At 46.6% G+C, this 20,756-nt stretch overlaps 1 protein-coding gene across 1 annotated transcript in view; it reads left to right on the forward strand.

The window, feature by feature from the left end:
- Positions 1-20,756, forward strand: part of VEGFD (vascular endothelial growth factor D) — a 615,378-nt gene that overhangs the window by 145,528 nt on the left and 449,094 nt on the right. The window contains exon 2 of the mRNA XM_069204943.1: positions 5,036-5,237. Coding sequence (XP_069061044.1) covers positions 5,036-5,237 — 202 coding nt within the window. The remainder of the gene's footprint in view (positions 1-5,035; positions 5,238-20,756) is intronic.

Below are 20,756 nucleotides of genomic sequence, written 5' to 3' on the forward strand. Positions count from 1 at the left end.
CCCCTCTGCCTTCAGGGGGGTCACGGAGAAGAGCATTATTGGACGGAGTCCGGGATTTGCTGGTCAAGGGGGCCATTTCCCGCGTTCCGCTGGACGATCGGGGTCAGGGCACTTATTCGGTCTTGTTTCTTGTTCAGAAAGTTTCAGGGGGTTTTCGACCGGTGCTCAATCTGAAGGAGGTGAATGCTTGGATCAGGACAGTGCATTTCCGCATGTTGTCTATTCAGACTATCTTTCCATTGGTCAGGCAAGGGACTTTCTGGTGTCGCTGGATCTGCAGGATGCTTACCTGCACGTGCCGGTGGCAAGGTCTTCACAGAGGTTCCTGAGGTTTGCTGTGGATCAGGAACACTGTCAGTTTTGCGTTCTACCTTTCGGTCTCAAATCTTCTTCTCAAATTTTTACGAAGGTGCTGGCCCCCCTGGTGGCTTTGCTACATTCTGACGGGGTGTTTATTCATCCATATCTGGACGACATCTTGATTCATGCCCCATCACGGGTCCTGTTGCAGAGGCAGGTGGCCCAAGTTCTTGTGGTCCTGCAAAACCACGGGTTTTTAATCAACTGGGAGAAATCAGATTTAGTTCTGTCCCAGGATCTGGTTTTTCTAGGGGCTCGGTTTCGGACTCTTCTAGGCTTGGTGACAGTGTCAGAAAAGAGGTTAGGTGTACTCCAGTCCTTGGTAAGGAAGGTAGTGTTACTGACTGCACCCCAAGCTCTTCTATGGTTACGTCTACAGGGTCATTTGGCGTTGGTGATATTTCTGGTTCCTTGGGCACGTTTCCATCTCCTGTGCTTGATGACATGGTTCTTGAGAAGGTGGGCGCCAGGGTCCGGTTCTCTGAGGGCCAGGGTTCCGGGGTCAGGATTGATTCGCAGGGAGTTGCAATGGTGGTTGGATGCAGATCATCTTCGGGTAGGGGTTTCTTTGTCACCTCTGAGACCCGTGGTGGTGACTACGGATGCCAGCCTCTCGGGTTGGGGTGCGTGGATGGGGTCGGCTCAGATTCAGGGGTTCTGGTCCCCTCTGGAGGCGAGTCGGTCGTCGAATTGGTGCGAGTTGAGAGCTGTCTTATTGGCTCTGGTCCATTTCCAGGTGTCCCTCAGGGGTGCAGCGGTTCTTGTTCGGACGGACAACTTAGTGGCCAAGGCTTATGTCAACCGGCAAGGGGGGACCAGGTCAAGGGCTCTGTTCGGTCTAGCCAGGAAGATTTTTGTGTGGGCTCAGGAGTGGGTTCCTTCTCTCAGGGCTACGTACATTCGGGGGGTGGTCAATGTTCGGGCGGATCTGCTGAGCAGGGTGATTCCTTCCTCTCAACTTTTCTCCCTCCGGAAGTCTCTGTTTCTGCATCTGGTTTGGCTTTGGGGGCTTCCGGTGCTGGATGTGTTTGCGTCCGCGGAAAACGCGAAGTTGGATCGCTTCTGCTCCCGGTTTCGGTGTCCCCAGGCCTGGGGGGTGGACGGGATGTCATGTCCTTGGCCGAGGGGCCTTTTGTATGCGTTCCCACCGTTTCAGCTACTCAGGTCTTTTCTGTTGCTGGTGAGGAATCTGGGATCCAGGGTTATCCTGATTGCGCCACTTTGGCCGCGGGCGAATTGGTTCCCGTTGTTGCAGCTGATGGCAGACGGGAGGATGTGGCCTCTGCCTCTTTGTCCGTCTCCCCTGGAGTTTCCCTGCCTCCCGTTGGGGTCGTTGAGGAGGTTGCACTTGACGGCCTGGAAGTTGAACGACGGGGCTTGACGGGTCTGGGGGTACCTGTAGCTTTGAGTTCTACCTTACTGGCTTCCAGGCGGCGTTCCACTTTACTTTCCTATGGTAGACAGTGGAAGGTTTTTTCTTCTTGGTGCTTGAGTCATGAGTTGGATCTTACCTGCGCGTCTATCTTTGAGGTGATGCAGTTCCTGCAGGACGGTGCTCGATTGGCGTGGTCGGTGGCATCTCTACGGGTACAGTGGGCGGCTATTCAGGCATTTAGAGGGCTGTGGCGTAATCTTCCGGATGAAGGGCGCTTGATGCCTAGATTTTTTCAAGGTCTTATTAATTTGTTTCCTCGCCCTGTACGTTCTTTTCCTTCATGGGATCTTTCTTTGGTTTTGGATGTTTTAACGGATGCCCCTTTTGAACCATTGGGGGACTGTGATTTGCGCCATCTGTCCTTGAAGATGTTCTTTTTGGTAGCCATTACTTTGGCTCGTCGTTTATGGGAATTGGGGGCCTTGGCCTGTTCCTTTCCTTTTTGTAAGGTTTTTCAGGATCGGGTGGTTCTGGTACCGGTCCCTTCATTTATTCCGAAAGTCAACTCTTCGTTCCATGCTCACCAGGAGGTCATCCTTCCTTCATTTTGTCCAAATCCCTCCTCAAGGGAGGAGGTCCGTTTGCATTCGTTGGATGTACGCAGGGCTTTGTTGGAGTACCTGCGGGTGGTGGCTCCTTTTCGTAAGGGTGATTCGCTTTTTGTTAATTTCGGTCCGGCACGTAAAGGTGAGAAGCCTTCCACGGCTTCCTTGAGTGGGTGGGTGAGATCATTGATTCTGTTGGCCTATTCCTTAAAAGGGGTGGTTCCTCCTCAAGGGATTCAGGGTCGGTCTACCAGGGGTATGGCGGCTACGGTGGCGGAGCTTCAGGGAACTTCCGTGGTGGAAATTTGCAGGGCCGCCACTTGGGCTTCTCCTTCGACGTTTGTGCGTCATTACAGGCTGTCGGACTTGGGTAGTTTGGAGTCGGTATTAGGTCACCGAGTCTTATCCTCTATGAGGTAATAGGGGTAGGGTTTTTGGTGGCCTTGGTGCAGGATATTAATAAAGTTCTTGCAACTCATTGTACGTCTCCTGTGTTTTTCTTGCTATGTCTCATTGGTCTAAAAGGAAGGCGAGGGAGGGACGGGAGGTAATGCTTCCATTTTCTTGCGATAATGGCATTACTCCTAGTCCTACTCCCTCGCCTTCCTTTCCGTTCCCTCCGCCCTCCCGGTACGGACTGTCCGAGTTGCTGCTTGGGCTTGGTTTTTGTACAGGAGGAGGTAAGGGTGGGGGGGGGTTTAAAAGGGGAAGGGAGGGTCTAGGTGGGAGGCGGGAGGCCTCATTGGTCTAAAAGGAAGGCGAGGGAGTAGGACTAGGAGTAATGCCATTATCGCAAGAAAATGGAAGCATTAATACAAATGCTATTTTGAATTTGTGTGTATGAAATGGCATGGCATCACAATATTGTCTTTTAAATACTGACCTGCGACCATATCGACTGCGAGATGCTAACATGCACAATACTGTCAGAATAAGTAGATGTGGGATTGAAGTAGCAAACATGTACCTTTATGCATGCTTACATTGAAGATATTGTGTACAGCATATTGCTTCAATTCAATATTTTTATTTACTGTATTACGACATACAAACACATAAAATGTATGCAAATCAAAGTAGCTCACATTATGTGTTCATGATACTCTTGCACATACCATCTGACATGTATATGGGATAAAGTGCCCTGTTGTACAATATAAGGATACTGCAATTCACAGAGGAGTTCTGTGACCAAATAAAGGAATGAGGCTGAAGACTCGGAGGTGATTTGCAGTATAATTTAACACGCAGCGGGGGGTATTTCATTCCTTTTAATACATGGTTACACCATCATGTGCCACAAACTGCGTAATTCCTTTGTGTCTTATTTTTTTATAGATAGTATGTTTGGAGACATGAAGAATGAAAGTATAGTCTGTAGTGCACAATAAACTAAGTTAAAAAAACAGTTAACAATGTGTTGCAAAAAAATATTAGAATCAGTTTCATGTTAGTCAGATATAAAAATGGAGCTCGGAACGTCTAGAACCACGTAGAGCTTCTATCTTTCCTGTAACTACTCATTGTTTGGAAAAAATAAATAAGTCATCTACTTATCACTTCCATATTTAGAAAAACAGACTAAAAGAATGAAAAGCAAGTTTTCCTTTTCATCGGGCTTTTATACAGGGATTGCAGGCTCCTACATATTATATTTTGGATAATGTACCACTTGCTGTGCGTTATAAATTGCAAGTGACCGAAGAGTTCTGTGACTATAAAAAAGAGCAAAATTGAAGGGTGAGTTATCTTATAAGATCGTGGAGCTCCTAAGTAACCTGCATTAACCTTATAATGTACAGTAGGGGATACTTTATGCCCTATAATACATGGTGACACAATAACCCTTCCCACAAACTACTTATTTAGAGGTAGGATATTTGCAGACATGAAGAATACAATTAAAATCTCTAGATAAAATTTAAACACACCAAAATGTAATTAGATCGATTTTGCAATAAGATATTACAATCAGTTTAGTATAAGTCAGATTTAAAAAAAATGCTGCAGCTCAGATTGTGTAGAAACATGAAGCAAGATTAAAGGGCCTGATTACAACTTTGGGGGAGGTGTTAATCCGTCCCAAATGTGACGGATATACCACCAGCCGTATTATGAGTTCCATAGGATATAATGGACTCGTAATACGGCTGGTGGTCTATCCGTCACATTTGGGACGGATTAACACCTTCCTCCATAGTTGTAATCAGGCCCTATATCTTTCCTACAATTACCTTAAGCGTGCAAAAAATAAGTTTTACCATATTTGTCTCATTTCTGCTTATCACAGTTCATCTACAAAAACAAAGCAGAAGAAAGAAAAGGCAGGTTTTATTTGCATTTTTTAAAGGGGCAGCTTTAATTATGCTCTGTGACCTGCCTTCCTCCTTCGGCTGCTGTCTCTAGCAACGAGCACTATGAAGTTGCAACTCAGCTGTAATACAATATTACAGTTGAACGGCTACATTATTTCTTTGTTGCAGGCAACTATGGATGTCACCAGTCACCTCAAATAAGGAAATTAAGGACGGACTTTTATAGAAGGCTCCCATGTATTTTATGAGATAGTACTGCTGGTGATCATTATTTGTCCTTTGCACTGGAAATCATGACATTATTAATTACACTATTGAGAAGAATTGCAAATTTCAGAGATACAGCATAGGCTCACACTAATGGGACGTTTGTCTTTCAGGGAATATCACAAGCTGAGTTAGAACAGAGGATAAGGGCTGCTGCCAGTCTGGAAGAGCTCCTCCAGATCACACACCCGAGAGAGCTGAAGTTGTGGAGATGCAGATCCAAACTCAGATCCTTTGCTGGGGTAGATTCACGATCCCCATCACACCGATCCACACGCTTTGCCGCAGCATTCTATGATATTGAAATCCTGAATGGTAGGTGGATTTTAAGACTGTTGTACTGTAATGGAAGTGCTGTACAGCACTAGTCACGTGTATACATTGAAAAGTAAAGCATGAGTCACCCACTAGGAGTCATGGATATCAGTTAGGTTTAGCCAGGACCGCATCAGCAACCACTGCCCTGTCTTTCGACTCCTGGCACTACCTTGGTTTCACGGCTCATGAAGGAGGTCAGTGTGGCAAAAAGTAAAGTTGGGTCTAGAAGCCCTCCTTACTTACTGTAGTTTAAACTGATGGCCCTTCCTTTAGTTCTTTGTTCATTGAGGTACAAGCAGGATCAAGGGACCTCATTGGGGTGCTCAGTGTATGCATGATACCCTACTTAATAAGTCTAAAAAAATGTGTAGGCCCCCAAAGTTTTTCCTAGGGCTCCGCCGCTGTATTGGCAAATGTTATGGCTGCTGAATACCATGAAAGCCTGGCTTTGGTTCCACCTTATGTCTCTTTCTTCCACTACTCAGCACTTTTTGATTCTTTATCTCACATGATCTTTTTCATCCATGCTTTCTCCGGTTGTCTATGTTGTTCTGTCTCTGTCTTTCTCTTATTCTTTCTTCTTTCCTTTTGTGACTTCCCGCTCATGCTCTTGGTCAAATTTGATAATGAACAAATATTGGCCACCACCTGCAATAACTGACACAAATTCACAAATGCCATGATCTCACTTTGCTATCACTGTCATTTTGATCAATCACGTCCCATGCTAGGAGTGCGGAGGTGAATAATGTGTAGGAAGTTAAATGTTGAATCTCAATAATGACCTTTACAGACACAATATTAAAAGGAACAGGACCGACTGCATTGAATTTCTTTTCTTCAAAATTAAGCGTGGGTTTATTCACAAAATATGAGCAATTGTGAAAAGCGTGATTTGCTTGGATGGGTTTCTTCGTAGAGCTGCCAATACCAAAATGCTTCTAGTCTCTGGAAAACGCCTGAAGGAAAAAAACATTCAACACTGTAAAATATATTGACATTCCTTTTTAAATTGATTTTGAAATTCATGTATTTATATTGTGTTCTTTCCTACGTGCCATCGCATCAAGGGACGTGGAGAGTTTTGTTTTATTGGAAAGGGCTAGTCTCTGAAGAATGTCCCGGTAATGCACTCAAAGACCATTACAGACAAGGCCCTTTAAGGGATAACATTCAAAAGCCCAGATTTCAACATTGTGTGTCATAAAAAAAAATATATATATATATTTAAGTGAGCAATAAAAGTATTAAGTTCTCTGAAGCTTAACAATTCCAGTATCACAACCAACCTGGACGCAAACCTTCCCTTGCTAGGGAATCAACTACCGTAGCTATATGGGTTGACCTGCTTGAAGCGGTGAACACAAAACAGGTCCTATTACTATGTCTGTCAACTGCCTTCAATTCTTTTGACCATGGTGTGCTTCCTAAAGAACTCAATGAGAAGATGGGGTTGCCCTGCAAAGTCTGGGCATGGCAAACTCCTCTCTGATCCATAGAAGCAGACCATCAATCGAAGACATTAACTATAGAGTTTACCAGGACTTTATTATTCTTAAGCCTGCATTTCTATGATTTACAAAAGACCACTGGCTGTTTTTCCATAATGATACTGTGGACAAACAGCGGGTGGCCTAATTTAAGAGAGGACCAGATGATTTGCATTCCAGAAGGACTGACAACAAGAGCCCTGCTCCTTCTAGGCTCAAAAGATGCAAACGGGTCTGGCTCTAGTTTGATCCAAAATGTTGGTCCTAACTACATTAACTGTCATTCTCCCTCAAGAGGAAAGACTGCAATATGAGTCTTGTTGGGTATTCCAGCACAACGGCTGGACTGTTATGCAAATGTTAAAAAACAACCCATCATTTGCTGCTTGCTACACGGAGGCCACAGCCAAACTCATCAAATTATCAAAGGGGAATCATTGTGTGTGAGTTGGGCGCACTATAAAAGAAATCCTTGACTAAGGTTATGATGTTGATGGTGCTACCTCTAAGAACATAATTTTGTCCTGATGATGACCCTCTAATTATTGATTCTTGTTCTGGGTCGAAACGTTGACATAAATTTCTTTGTGGGTTATTCCAGAAGTTAATGGGTGACTTTTAGACACCTGGACTAAAGGGCTCTTGTAGAAGTTCACTCTTTTTGTTATTGATTTTTAACCACTAACTGTAGATATTGTAGCTAACACTTGACACTTTAACATATCACTTCATTCACATTTCACTGTGCCGTATTTGGAGAGCATTATAAAAGTATTATAAAAAGTGATTATAATACTTGAATAAAACAATACTTTTGTAAGTACTTTTAACTCTAGGTTTAAAAGGTCTGATAATGTTAAGCAGCATGAGAGCAGTGCCGGAATTGTCTGAAATGGGCTACCTCAACACCTCCTCAGGCACTAGGGGCCTGTGCCTGCTCTCCACCCAACTGTCTAAGACAGCTGTGTGGAGAGGTTTAAAGTGCCCATGTCAGGCTGCTGTCCCTAGACAGCTGGCAAAAATAACATGCAAACCCCAAACTGGAGTGAACATCACTTTTCCCCTGCTGCCAGTCAACAGCAGAGGTCCTGCCCCCAAACACAGCTCAGTTGGGGAAAGGTGAAAGTAAAATGGTAATAAATTAATTTTATTTTTCACCTTTCCTGCGCTGGCGGGGGTGCTGGCATGGGGGGGTGACGCTGCTCTGCCCTAAAGGAGGAGCCGCCACTGCTCTGTCCACCAGTCATGACTACGCCAGGATACAATAATTGCCAACATGCTTGCAGATTCTATCTGGTGTTTTAATTCTCTACCAACAAAAAAATTTCACCTTCAACAGCCACTAGGTCAAATGACTCCACCAGCGGTTTCAGGCTTCAAGCCCTGTTGTAAGATGGATTTCAAAGCAGCAACAGATCCATGTGAAATTTGTTGTCTCTCGCTGGAGGACAACGAGTGCGAACTACACTCTGGGGGTGACAGAATTGATCTTATCCAGTTTGGAGTGTCCATCTGTAGCCATTTTTGCCATGGCCTAGAACAGGATGTCCTCAAGTATGTGCCAAAGATGTCCATCCAAATGGTTTCCTCTGGGTGGCTTTAAGTTCAGCTAATCCAAAGGCCTACTATATATATTTCCATCCATTCTGCTTCTTTGAAAGTCTTGCAGGAGAAATTGGGCACAGTTGATCCTGATCCCCCCAAAATTGGCAATGAGGATTTGGTAGGCCAATCTCTTGACATTTAGCATCCGGCTACCTCTTCTTCTCCCATGCAGGACTGACAACCACAATTAGTGTATAAGGTAAGTCACTTTTTCTTTGAGGAAGGGAATTTGTAGTACAAGGACAAATTCTTTTGAATCCAAGCACCAGATCTCTGAAGTTTGACAAGGATATCATCAATTTCTGAAAATGTCTGAACTACTATTTCTTCAAGTGTAATCCCCCCACATTCCTTGAGATTTATTTTATCACATTTCTAATGCCTCCCTCCACCAAAGCTTCTTTATCAAACACTGTTGCTCTTCATTGGATGTATCTGTCAAGCGTGGTCTAAAATGGCAGAGTGGATCATGTAGACTGCTAAACAAAAACCTTAAACGCCTACTTTAACATATTCATCCTGATCCATATTAAAGCAGACTTTGTATCAGCTGAAATAACATGAGGATGAGCATTTCATCAAAACATTAAGATATGCACATGGAATGTACATTTTTGCACCCTCCTAAGGCTCTCTCTCTTCAACACCACGAATTGCAGCTGCAAAATATCTCTGAGGCACAACTCTAGAAATCAGGAATTTGAGAGATTGAAATATGCTACAGGTTCCAGATTTAAAATATAAACCACTTAATTAATCAAATATTATTTTGATTTTGCCTCGTTCCTTGCCTTTTTAAGGAAAGTTTTCTTGGAATTAAAGTTCTATAAATGGCTCTGGTGTACTGTGCTGCCCTTCCTTGTGCTATTTTTCTGTCAGAGTCTGTTGTTCTCCTTTAATGAGTTTGACAGTCATGCAAGTCCTTTGAGGGTTTTCCTGTTCCTCTGACTGTGAGACCCCATTGGTGTACTTGAAGGTAGAAGAGACACCCAAAAGGCACCTTTCTTTTAATGGAAAGAGTGGCTACTGTCCTCTCTAAATTGGCTATGGATTGATGGGGTGATCCAGAGGAGGGACTCGGGGCCAGATGTAGCAAAAATCCAATTTGCGAGTTGCAAATTGCGAGTCCTTCCGACTCGCAATTTGCAACTCGCAAATTGGTATGCAGAACGGTGTCTCAGACACCGTCTGCGAGTCGATATGGGGTCGCAAAGACCCACCTCATTAATATTAATGAGGTGGGTCGCAATTTGCGGCCCCATAGCGACTATGGGCACTCGCAAACATGGAGGCCTGCTGTAGTCAGCAGACCTCCATGTTCGTGACTGCTTTTAAATAAAGCAGTTTTTTTTTTTTAAGTGTAGCCCGTTTTCCTTAAAGGAAAACGAGCTGCACTTAAAAATAAATCCGAAACCTTTAGTTTCGGTATTTTTTCAGGGCAGGTAGTGGTCCCTTGGACCACTACCTGCCCTGAAAAAATAATTTGTGGTCCATTCACAAAGGGGAAGGGGTCCCATGGGGACCCCTTCCCATTTGCGAGTGGGTTACCATCCACTTCAAGTGGATGGTAACTGCGACACCATTTGTGACCGCATATGCGGTCGCAAATGGTATTGCATACCACTGCGAATCGCAAATAGGAAGGGAACACCCCTTCCTATTTGCGATTCGGAAAGGCATTTTGCGAGTCGGTCCCGACTCGCAAAATGCATTTCTGCATAGGAAACACGCATTTGCGAGTCGCAAACGGCAAATTTTGCCGTTTGCGAGTCGCAAAGTGTTTCCTGCATCTGGCCCTCGGTGTCCCAGAATTCTTTGGGGGCCAGGAGGCAGACCCGGACACACTGCCCAGCTGCTATTACTTTGCTGCTGCCAAAGCTCTATAAAGTGCCACGCCTGCTCCTGCAGAGTGGGTGATCCAGAGGAGGTATTCGTTGTCCCAGGATTCGTTGGGGGCCAGAAGGCAGGCCCAGATGCTCTGCCCAGCTGTTCTTACTTTGCTGCTGCCGAATCGCTATAGAGCTCCTGCAGCGCAGGACGCGCGCTGGCCAAAGGCGGGCCCATCCTGCACACGTCAGTGACAGGGAGAGGCAAGGCAGGACCATTCCCTTGGCTCTGCACCCTAACTGTCTATTGTGTGCAGGCACAAACTCCCTCATAGCATCAAGGCACGCTGCATAAGCTACAGTATAACCCCAGCTGTTCTATCTATTGGTTGGGGGCCTCCATCTTTCACACTGTGGCCCTTGAGCAGGATTTATTTGGCAACTTGTCATTCATTCTAGTCCTACTTTTACGTCTGTCACAAAACATTATCTCTTGCTCACCTCTTGGTGGGGGGCTTTACCACCTACCCCTTGTTGGAACATGTCTGAGCAAGTGTTTTCTTTAACAGTCAAGTGTAGATAATTGGCAACCCTCTCTCTCAATGGGCAATTGGAAAAGCTACGGAAATACTGCATAGGAAGAAAAAGAAGAGCTATTAGCTGGCTACTAGTGATACGGTGTGGTCAACCCTCATTCTAACACAATGTTAGAAGACATTGACTGTCTGATTGAGGAGACTGAAATGCTTTTAGGGGATAAGAAAAGGGAAAGCCTGGCCCAGGGGAAGGTGGGGGGTAGGCGGTGGGATTGCACTCATATTAGCAAACAAAGGGAGGAACAAATCAGCCGCTACCAATAAGGACTCAGCTGGGATGATGTTTTAATTGCCAGAGACACCACCAGAACCCATTAGTAATTACTTTGTTGACTGTAATCTTAAGGGAATTTAGGGGGTCATTACAACCTCGGCGGTCTTGGAAAAAGACCGCCGAGGCTGCGGGAGACAGAATACTGCTATTGCCGGCGGTATTCCTGGCTCCCTATTATGACATTTCCACTTGGCCAGCGGACGGTAACAGTGTTACCGTCCGCTGGCCCAGCGGAAATGTCACATCAACATTGCTGCCGGCTCGTAATAGAGCCAGCGGCAATGCTGATGTGCAGCGGGTGCAGTAGCACCCGTCTCGCATTCCACTGCCCGAAATTCGGGCAGTGAAATGCACGACGGCGCTATGCCTGGGGGCCCCTGCACTGCCCATGCCAAGCGCATGGGCAGTTCAGGGGCCCCCAGGGGCACCTCAAGTCCCCTTACTGCCAGCCGTTCCATGGCGGTGTTTACCTCCACGGACAGGCTGGCGGTCGGGGACTCATAATCCCCAGGGCAGCGGTGCTTGCACCGCTGCCCTCTGGCGGTATGTTGGAGGGGCCGGCGGTCTGGCCGTGGCTATTGCGCCACGGTCATAATTGCTGGCGGAACACCGCCAGCCTGTTGGCGGTGTTACCGCCACCTTACCGCCAGCCACCAGGGTCGTAATGACCCCCTTAGTGTTTATTTGGTGATCCTCCTGTAGTATATGCCAACAGGTATGCTGTTCTTGCTGATTATTACCGGGTGTTAGACCTGACAGCCTTAGGGTGGTCCCCCCCAACTTTTTGCCTGCCTCCCTCCACTTTTTGACACTTTTTTCTGGTTTTAGGACTTTGCACAGTTTACCACTGCTAACCAGTGCTAAAGTGCATATGCTCTCTCCCTTAAAACATGGTAACATTGGTTCATACCCAATTGGCATATTTGATCAACTGGTAAGTCCCTAGTAAAGTGCACTACATGTGCCCAGGGCCTGTAGTTTGAATGCTACAGCACTGGTTGTGACACCCACCTAAGTAGCTATTAACCATGTCTGAGGCCAGCCATTGCAAGGCCTGTGTGTGCAGTTTCACTGCCACCTCGACTTGAATTTAAAAGTACTTGCCAAGCCTTAAACTACCCTTTTTCTACATATAAGTCACCCTAATGTAGGCCCTTGGTAACTCAGAGGGCAGGGTGCTGTGTAGGTAAAAGGCAGGACATATATCTGTGTATTTTATATGTCCTGTTAGTGGAAATGCCTGAATTCGTTTTCCACTGCTGTGAGGCCTGCTCCTTTCATAGGCTGACATTAGGGCTACCCTCATAAAATGTTTGAGTGGTAGATTCTGATCAGAAAGGGGTAGACTGGTCATATTTTGTATGGCCACAATGGTAATACAAAATCCTGCTGACTGGCGAGGTTGGATTTAATATTACTATTTTAGAAATGCCACTTTTAGAAAGTGAGCATTTCTCTGCACTTAAAATCCTTCTGTACCTTACAGCCAGTCTCCAATCCACGTCTGGGTTGGGCTGGTTGACAGCTCGCTTGTGCATTTCACCCAGACAACCACAAACATAGGATGCTCAGTCACACCTGCACACATCTTCATACCGAATGGGTCTTCCTGGGCTGGAGGGGTGGTGGGCCTGACACTTACATTTCAAAGGACAGTGGCCTGCCCTCACACAATGGACTGCCAGACCCCATACTGGGACCCTGGCAGACAGAATTGTACTGAAAGGGGACCTTTTGCACTTCTAAGCCACTCTCTAAAGTCTCCCCCACTTCAAAGGCACATTTGGGTATATAAACTGGGTCACAGACCCTACCAACTCAGACACTTCTTGGGAAAGACTGCACCAGAACCTGCAAACTGCCAAGAGAAGCTGCCTTGTTGCCCAAAGGACTCACCTGGACTGCTTTGCTGTAAAGGACTGCTGTAGGAGGCTGGACTGGCTTGTAGTGAGTACCAAGGGGTACTTGCACCTTGCACCAGGCCCAGTTATCCCTTATTAGTGTATAGGGTGTCTAGCAGCTTAGGCTGATAGATAATGGTAGCTTAGCAGAGCAGCTTAGGCTGAACTAGGAGACGTGTGAAGCTACTACAGTACCACTTAGTGTCATATGCACAATATCATAAGAAAACACAATACACAGTTATACTAAAAATAAAGGTACTTTATTTTTATGACAATATGCCAAAGTATCTTAGAGTGTACCCTCAGTGAGAGGATAGGAAATATACACAAGATAAATATATACAATAGCAAAAATATGCAGTATAGTCTTAGAAAACAGTGCAAACAATGTATAGTTACAATAGGATGCAATGGGGAAACATAGGGATAGGGGCAACACAAACCATATACTCCAAAAGTGGAATGCGAACCACGAATGGACCCCAAACCTATGTGACCTTGTAGAGGGTCGCTGGGACTATTAGAAAATAGTGAGAGTTAGAAAAATAACCCTCCCCAAGACCCTGAAAAGTGAGTGCAAAGTGCACTAAAGTTCCCCTAAGGACAAAGAAGTCATGTTAGAGGAATAATGCAGGAAAGACACAAACCAGCAATGCAACAACTGTGGATTTCCAATCTAGGGTACCTGTGGAACAAGGGGACCAAGTCCAAAAGTCACAAGCAAGTCGGAGATGGGCAGATGCCCAGGAAATGCCAGCTGCGGGTGCAAAGAAGCTTCTACTGGACAGAAGAAGCTGAGGTTTCTGCAGGAATGAAAAGGGCTAGAGACTTCCCCTTTGGTGGACGGATCCCTCTTGCCGTGGAGAGTTGTGCAGAAGTATTTTCCCGCCAAAAGAACGCCAACAAGCCTTGCTAGCGGCAAATCATGCGGTTAGCGTTTTTGGACGCTGCTGAGGCCCAGAAGGGACCAGGAGGTCGCAAATTGGACCATCAGAGAGAGGAGACGTCGAGCAAGACAAGGAGCCCTCTCTGAAGCAGGTAGCACCCGGAGAAGTGCCAGAAATAGGCACTACAAGGATGCGTGAAATGGTGCTTGCCGAAGTTGCACAAAGGAGTCCCACGTCGCCGGAGACCAACTTAGAAAGTCGTGCAATGCAGGTTAGAGTGCCGTGGACCCAGGCTTGACTGTGCACAAAGGATTTCCGCCGGAAGTGCACAGGGGCCGGAGTAGCTGCAAAAGTCGCGGTTCCCAGCAATGCAGCCCAGCGAGGTGAGGCAAGGACTTACCTCCACCAAACTTGGACTGAAGAGTCACTGGACTGTGGGGGTCACTTGGACAGAGTTGCTGGATTCGAGGGACCTCGCTCGTCGTGCTGAGAGGAGACCCAAGGGACCGGTAATGCAGCTTTTTGGTGCCTGCGGTTGCAGGGGGAAGATTCCGTCGACCCACGGGAGATTTCTTCGGAGCTTCTGGTGCAGAGAGGAGGCAGACTACCCCCACAGCATGCACAAGCAGGAAAACAGTCGAGAAGGCGGCAGGATCAGCGTTACAGAGTTGCAGTAGTCGTCTTTGCTACTATGTTGCAGGTTTGCAGGCTTCCAACGCGGTCAGCAGTCGATTCCTTGGCAGAAGGTGAAGAGAGAGATGCAGAGGAACTCGGATGAGCTCTTGCATTCGTTATCTAAAATTTCCCCAGAGACAGAGACCCTAAATAGCCAGAAAAGAGGGTTTGGCTACCTAGGAGAGAGGATAGGCTAGCAACACCTGAAGGAGCCTATCACAAGGAGTCTCTGACGTCACCTGGTGGCACTGGCCACTCAGAGCAGTCCAGTGTGCCAGCAGCACCTCTGTTTCCAAGATGGCAGAGGTCTGGAGCACACTGGAGGAGCTCTGGACACCTCCCAGGGGAGGTGCAGGTCAGGGGAGTGGTCACTCCCCTTTCCTTTGTCCAGTTTCGCGCCAGAGCAGGGCTAAGGGGTCCCCTGAACCGGTGTAGACTGGCTTATGCAGAATTGGGCACCTCTGTGCCCAACAAAGCATTTCCAGAGGCTGGGGGAGGCTACTCCTCCCCTGCCTTCACACCATTTTCCAAAGGGAGAGGGTGTCACACCCTCTCTCAGAGGAAGTTCTTTGTTCTGCCATCCTGGGCCAGGCCTGGCTGGACCCCAGGAGGGCAGATGCCTGTCTGAGGGGTTGGCAGCAGCAGCAGCTGCAGTGAAACCCCAGGAAGGGCAGTTTGGCAGTACCAGGGTCTGTGCTACAGACCACTGGGATCATGGGATTGTGCCAACTATGCCAGGATGGCATAGAGGGGGCAATTCCATGATCATAGACATGTTACATGGCCATATTCGGAGTTACCATTGTGAAGCTACATATAGGTAGTGACCTATATGTAGTGCACGCATGTAATGGTGTCCCCGCACTCACAAAGTTCAGGGAATTGGCTCTGAACAATGTGGGGGCACCTTGGCTAGTGCCAGGGTGCCCTCACACTAAGTAACTTTGCACCTAACCTTTACCAGGTAAAGGTTAGACATATAGGTGACTTATAAGTTACTTAAGTGCAGTGTAAAATGGCTGTGAAATAACGTGGACGTTATTTCACTCAGGCTGCAGTGGCAGGCCTGTGTAAGAATTGTCAGAGCTCCCTATGGGTGGCAAAAGAAATGCTGCAGCCCATAGGGATCTCCTGGAACCCCAATACCCTGGGTACCTCAGTACCATATACTAGGGAATTATAAGGGTGTTCCAGTAAGCCAATGTAAATTGGTAAAAATGGTCACTAGCCTGTCAGTGACAATTTGGAAAGAAATGAGAGAGCATAACCACTGAGGTTCTGATTAGCAGAGCCTCAGTGAGACAGTTAGTCACTACACAGGTAACACATTCAGGCACACTTATGAGCACTGGGGCCCTGGGTTACCAGGGTCCCAGTGACACATACAACTAAAACAACATATATACAGTGAAAAATGGGGGTAACATGCCAGGCAAGATGGTACTTTCCTACACAACCCCCCCCCAAACGAAGGACAATAAGACTAGCCATGACCTGATGAGTCTTCATTGTCTAAGTGGAAATATCTGGAGAGTCCATCTGCATTGGAGTGGCTACTCCCAGGTCTATGTTCCACTGTATAGTCCATGCCCTGTAGGGATATGGACCACCTCAACAATTTAGGATTTTCACCTTTCATTTGTTTTAGCCAAAGTAGAGGTTTGTGGTCTGTCTGAACAATGAAGTGAGTGCCAAACAGGTATGGCCTCAACTTCTTCAGAGCCCAGACCACAGCAAAGGCCTCCCTCTCAATGGCAGACCAACGCTTTTCTCTAGGGGTCAACCTCCTACTAATAAAAGGAACAGGTTGATCCTGGCCCTTAGAATTAAGTTGTGATAGGACTGCCCCTACTCCTAATTCAGATGCATCAGTTTGGACATAGAATTTTTTAGAGTAACAAGGGCTTTTCAGGACAGGTGCTGTCCATAATACCTTTTTAGGCATTTTCTTGGATGTGAGGTCATTAAGAGGGGCTGCAATGGAGCCATAGTTCTTAATGAACCTCCTGTAATACCCAGTGAGGCCTAGGAAGGCTCTCACCTGAGTCTGAGTGGTAGGGGGAACCCAATCAATAATTGTTTGGATTTTCCCCTGAAGTGGTGCAATCTGTTCCCCACCAACAAGGTGTCCCAGATAAACCACCTTACCCTGCCCTATCTGGCACTTTGAAGCCTTGATAGTGAGGCCTGCATTTTGCAGGGCCTCCAAAACTTTCCATAGGTGGACCAGGTGATCATCCCAGCTGGAGCTAAAGACAGCTATATCGTCCAAATATGCTGCACTGAAAGCTTCCAGCCCTTGCAGGACTGTGTTCACCAACCTCTGAAAAGTGGCAGGTGCATTTTTCAAACCAAAAGGCATTACAGTAAACTGGTAATGTCCTCCAATGGTTGAAAATGCAGTCTTAGGTTTAGCATCTTCTGACAATTTGATCTGCCAATACCCTGCAGTCAAGTCAAAAGTGCTTAGATACTTGGCAGATGCCAGTGTATCTATGAGCTCATCTGCCCTGGGTATAGGGTGAGCATCAGTTTTGGATACCAAGTTGAGACCTCTATAGTCTACACAAAACCGCATTTCCTTCTTTCCATCTTTGGAATGGGGTTTTGGTACCAGTACCACAGGAGAAGCCCATGGACTGTCAGAGTGCTCAACCACTCCTAGTTCTAACATTTTCTGGACCTCTTGCTTTATGCAGTCCCTGACATGGTCAGGCTGCCTATAGATCTTACTTTTGACAGGTAAACTGTCTCCAGTATCTATAGTGTGCTCACACCAAGAAGTGGTACCTGGCACAGTAGAGAAGAGTTCAGAGAATTGATCTAGGAGATTTATGCAATTATCTTTCTGCTCAGCAGTAAGACAATCAGACAAAACTACACCTTCCACAAGAGCATCTTGTTCTGTGGAAGAGACGAGATCAGGTAGAGGATCACTGTCTTCTTCCTGTCCCTCATCAGTTGCCATGAGCAGGTTGAGATCAGCCCTGTCACAGTAGGGTTTCAGGCGGTTGACATGGAGCACCCTAAGGGGACTCCTGGCAGTGCCTAAGTCAACTAAATAGGTGACTTCTCCCTTCTTTTCAACAATTGTGTGGGGTCCACTCCATTTATCTTGGAGTGCTCTTGGGGCCACAGGCTCCAAGACCCACACTTTCTGCCCTGGTTGGTACTGAACCAAAACAGCCTTCTGATCATGCCATTGCTTTTGGAGCTCTTGGCTGGCCTGAAGGTTTTTACTGGCCTTTTTCATGTACTCAGCCATCCTTGATCTGAGGCCAAGTGCATAATCCACAATATCCTGCTTAGGAGCTTTTAAAGGTTGTTCCCAACCCTCCTTTACAAGTGTGAGTGGACCCCTAACAGGGTGTCCAAAAAGAAGTTCAAAGGGGCTGAAGCCCCCTCCTTTCTGGGGTACCTCCCTGTAGGCAAAAAGGAGGCATGGTAGAAGGATATCCCATCTCCTGCGGAGTTTTTCAGGGAGACCCATAATCATGCCTTTGAGAGTTTTATTAAATCTCTCCACCAGTCCATTTGTTTGTGGATGATAGGGTGTTGTGAACTTGTACGTTACACCACACTCCTTCCACATGGCCTTTAAGTATGCAGACATGAAATTGCTTCCCCTGTCTGATACCACTTCCTTTGGGAAGCCCACCCTGGAAAATATTCCCAGGAGGGCCTTTGCCACTGCAGGTGCTGTAGTGGTCCTTAAAGGAATAGCTTCAGGATATCTTGTGGCATGGTCCACTACCACCAAGATAAATCTATTGCCTGAAGCAGTAGGAGGGACAAGGGGGCCAACTATGTCAACCCCTACCCTTTCAAAGGGAACCCCAACCACAGGCAGTGGAATAAGGGGTGCCTTTGGGGTGCCACCTGTCTTGCCACTGGCTTGACAGGTTTCACAGGACTTACAAAATTCCTTTGTGTCCTCAGACATCCTAGGCCAATGAAACAATGGAACCAATCTGTCCCAAGTTTTCATTTGACCCAGGTGTCCAGCTAGGGGAATGTCATGTGCCAGGGTTAGGAGGAACTTTCTGTACTCCTGAGGAATCACTAATCTCCTGGCAGCTCCAGGTTTAGGATCCCTATGCTCAGTGTACAAGAGGTTGTCCTCCCAGTAAACTCTGTGAGAGTCACTGACATCCCCATTAGCCTGTTTGACAGCTTGCTGTCTGAGACCCTCTAATGTGGGACAGGTTTGCTGTGCCACACTCAGCTCCTCTCTGGCAGGCCCCCCTTCACCCAAAAGCTCAGCAGTGTCTGCTTCCAGCTCCTCTGGTGTAGGTTCTGCACATGGAGGGAATTCTTCTTCCTCAGAAGTTGAATCCACTGTAGAGGGAGGGATAGTAGGAAGTGGGTTGCTTCTACTAGCCCTAGCTTTAGGGAGCACTTGGTCCATTGTTCCAGGATCCAAGCTTCCCTGTCCTTTTTGCTTTTTGGCCTGAGCCCTTGTCAAAGCAAAAATATGCCCTGGGATGCCCAGCATTGCTGCATGGGCCTCCAACTCCACATCTGACCAAGCTGATGTCTCCAAATCATTCCCTAATAGACAGTCTTCAGGTAAATCTGAAGCTACCACAACTTTCTTTGGACCAGTAACCCCCCCCCAGTTGAGATTAACAACAGCCATGGGGTGGCTAAGTGTGTTGTTGTGAGCATTGGTTACTTGGTACTGGTGACCAAGTAGGTGTTGTTCAGGGTGGACCAGTTTCTCTATGACCATAGTCACACTGGCACCAGTGTCCCTGTAGGCCTGAACCACAACACCATTTATTAGGGGTAGCTGCTTGTACTTATCCATTTTAAGGGGACAAGCAACTAAGGTGGCTAAATCAATAGCCCCCTCAGAGACTAACACAGCCTCTGTGGCCTCCCTAACAAGGCCAACCCCAACTAAGTTACCAATAGTGAGCCCAGCTACTCCCTTGGATTGGCTATTAGTAGGTTTGCTCCCACCACCACTGCTATTAGTAGGGACACTAGGTGTAGCAGTAGGGGTTGTAGTGGTAGGAGGCTTGGTGCCTTTCTTTGGACAACTGGGATCTGTTGTCCAATGGCCTTTTATTTTACATAAATAGCACCATGGTTTCTTTTCCTTGTTCTGATTAAAAGAGGATTTGGGCCCACCACCCCCACCAGAGTGTTTTTGTGGGCCTGATGAAGACTCATTTTTAGATTTGTCCCCACCCTTGTCAGGAGACTTACCATCCTTCTTTTTGTTGCCATCTTTGTCACCCCCTGTATGAACTTTTCTGTTCACCCTTGTTCTGACCCATTTGTCTGCCTTCTTTCCCAATTCTTGGGGAGAGGTCAGATCAGAGTCCACTGGTGCAACAAATCAGACACACAATTATTAAGAATATGCTCTCTCAGGATCAAGTTATACAGGCTTTCATAATCAGTAACTTTACTGCCATGTAACCACCCCTCCAAGGCCTTCACTGAATGGTCAATGAAATCAACCCAGTCTTGTGAAGACTCCTTTTTGGTCTCTCTGAACTTTATCCTGTATTGTTCAGTGGTTAAGCCATAACCATCCAGGAGTGCATTCTTAAGAACTTGGAAATTATTAGCATCATTTTCTTTCACAGTAAGGAGCCTATCCCTACCTTTTCCACTAAATGATAGCCATAGAATAGCAGCCCACTGCCTTTGAGGGACATCCTGTACAACACAGGCCCTCTCAAGTGCAGCAAACCACTTGTTAATGTCATCCCCCTCCTTGTAAGGGGGAACTATCTTGTGCAGATTCCTGGAATCATGCTCTTTTGCAGGATGACTATGGGGAATACTGCTGCTGCCACCATGGGTTTCTAAACCCAGTTTCTGTCTCTCCTTCTCTACTTCTAAAGTCTGTCTATCCAAATCCAGCTGTTGCTTCTTGAGCTTCAGTCTGGTTTGTTCCACTCTCAATCTATTGAGCTCCCTTTCTAACAATCTGTCATCAGGGTGGGTGGGAGGGACATGCCTTGAAACAGAAGTATGGTGAGAATGGACAGAAGGAGACCTGTCCCTTACAGAAGCCACCCTAACAGCTTGGCTAACAGAAACATCACTACCAGTATGGTGAGAATAAATGCTTTTGCTATGATGTGAGACAACACTATTTATATGGTGTGGCTCATCATCATTACCAACTATGCTAGACTGTCTAGTAATGGGCAGGCTAGGAAGTTTCTTTCCTGAATCTTTTCCTGGGGGAGTCCCTGGATCAGATTGAGAACCATTAGCTACTTTTTCAACAGATTGG

Source organism: Pleurodeles waltl, chromosome 8, assembly GCF_031143425.1.
Source record: "Pleurodeles waltl isolate 20211129_DDA chromosome 8, aPleWal1.hap1.20221129, whole genome shotgun sequence".
Classification (NCBI taxonomy): Eukaryota; Metazoa; Chordata; class Amphibia; order Caudata; family Salamandridae; genus Pleurodeles; species Pleurodeles waltl.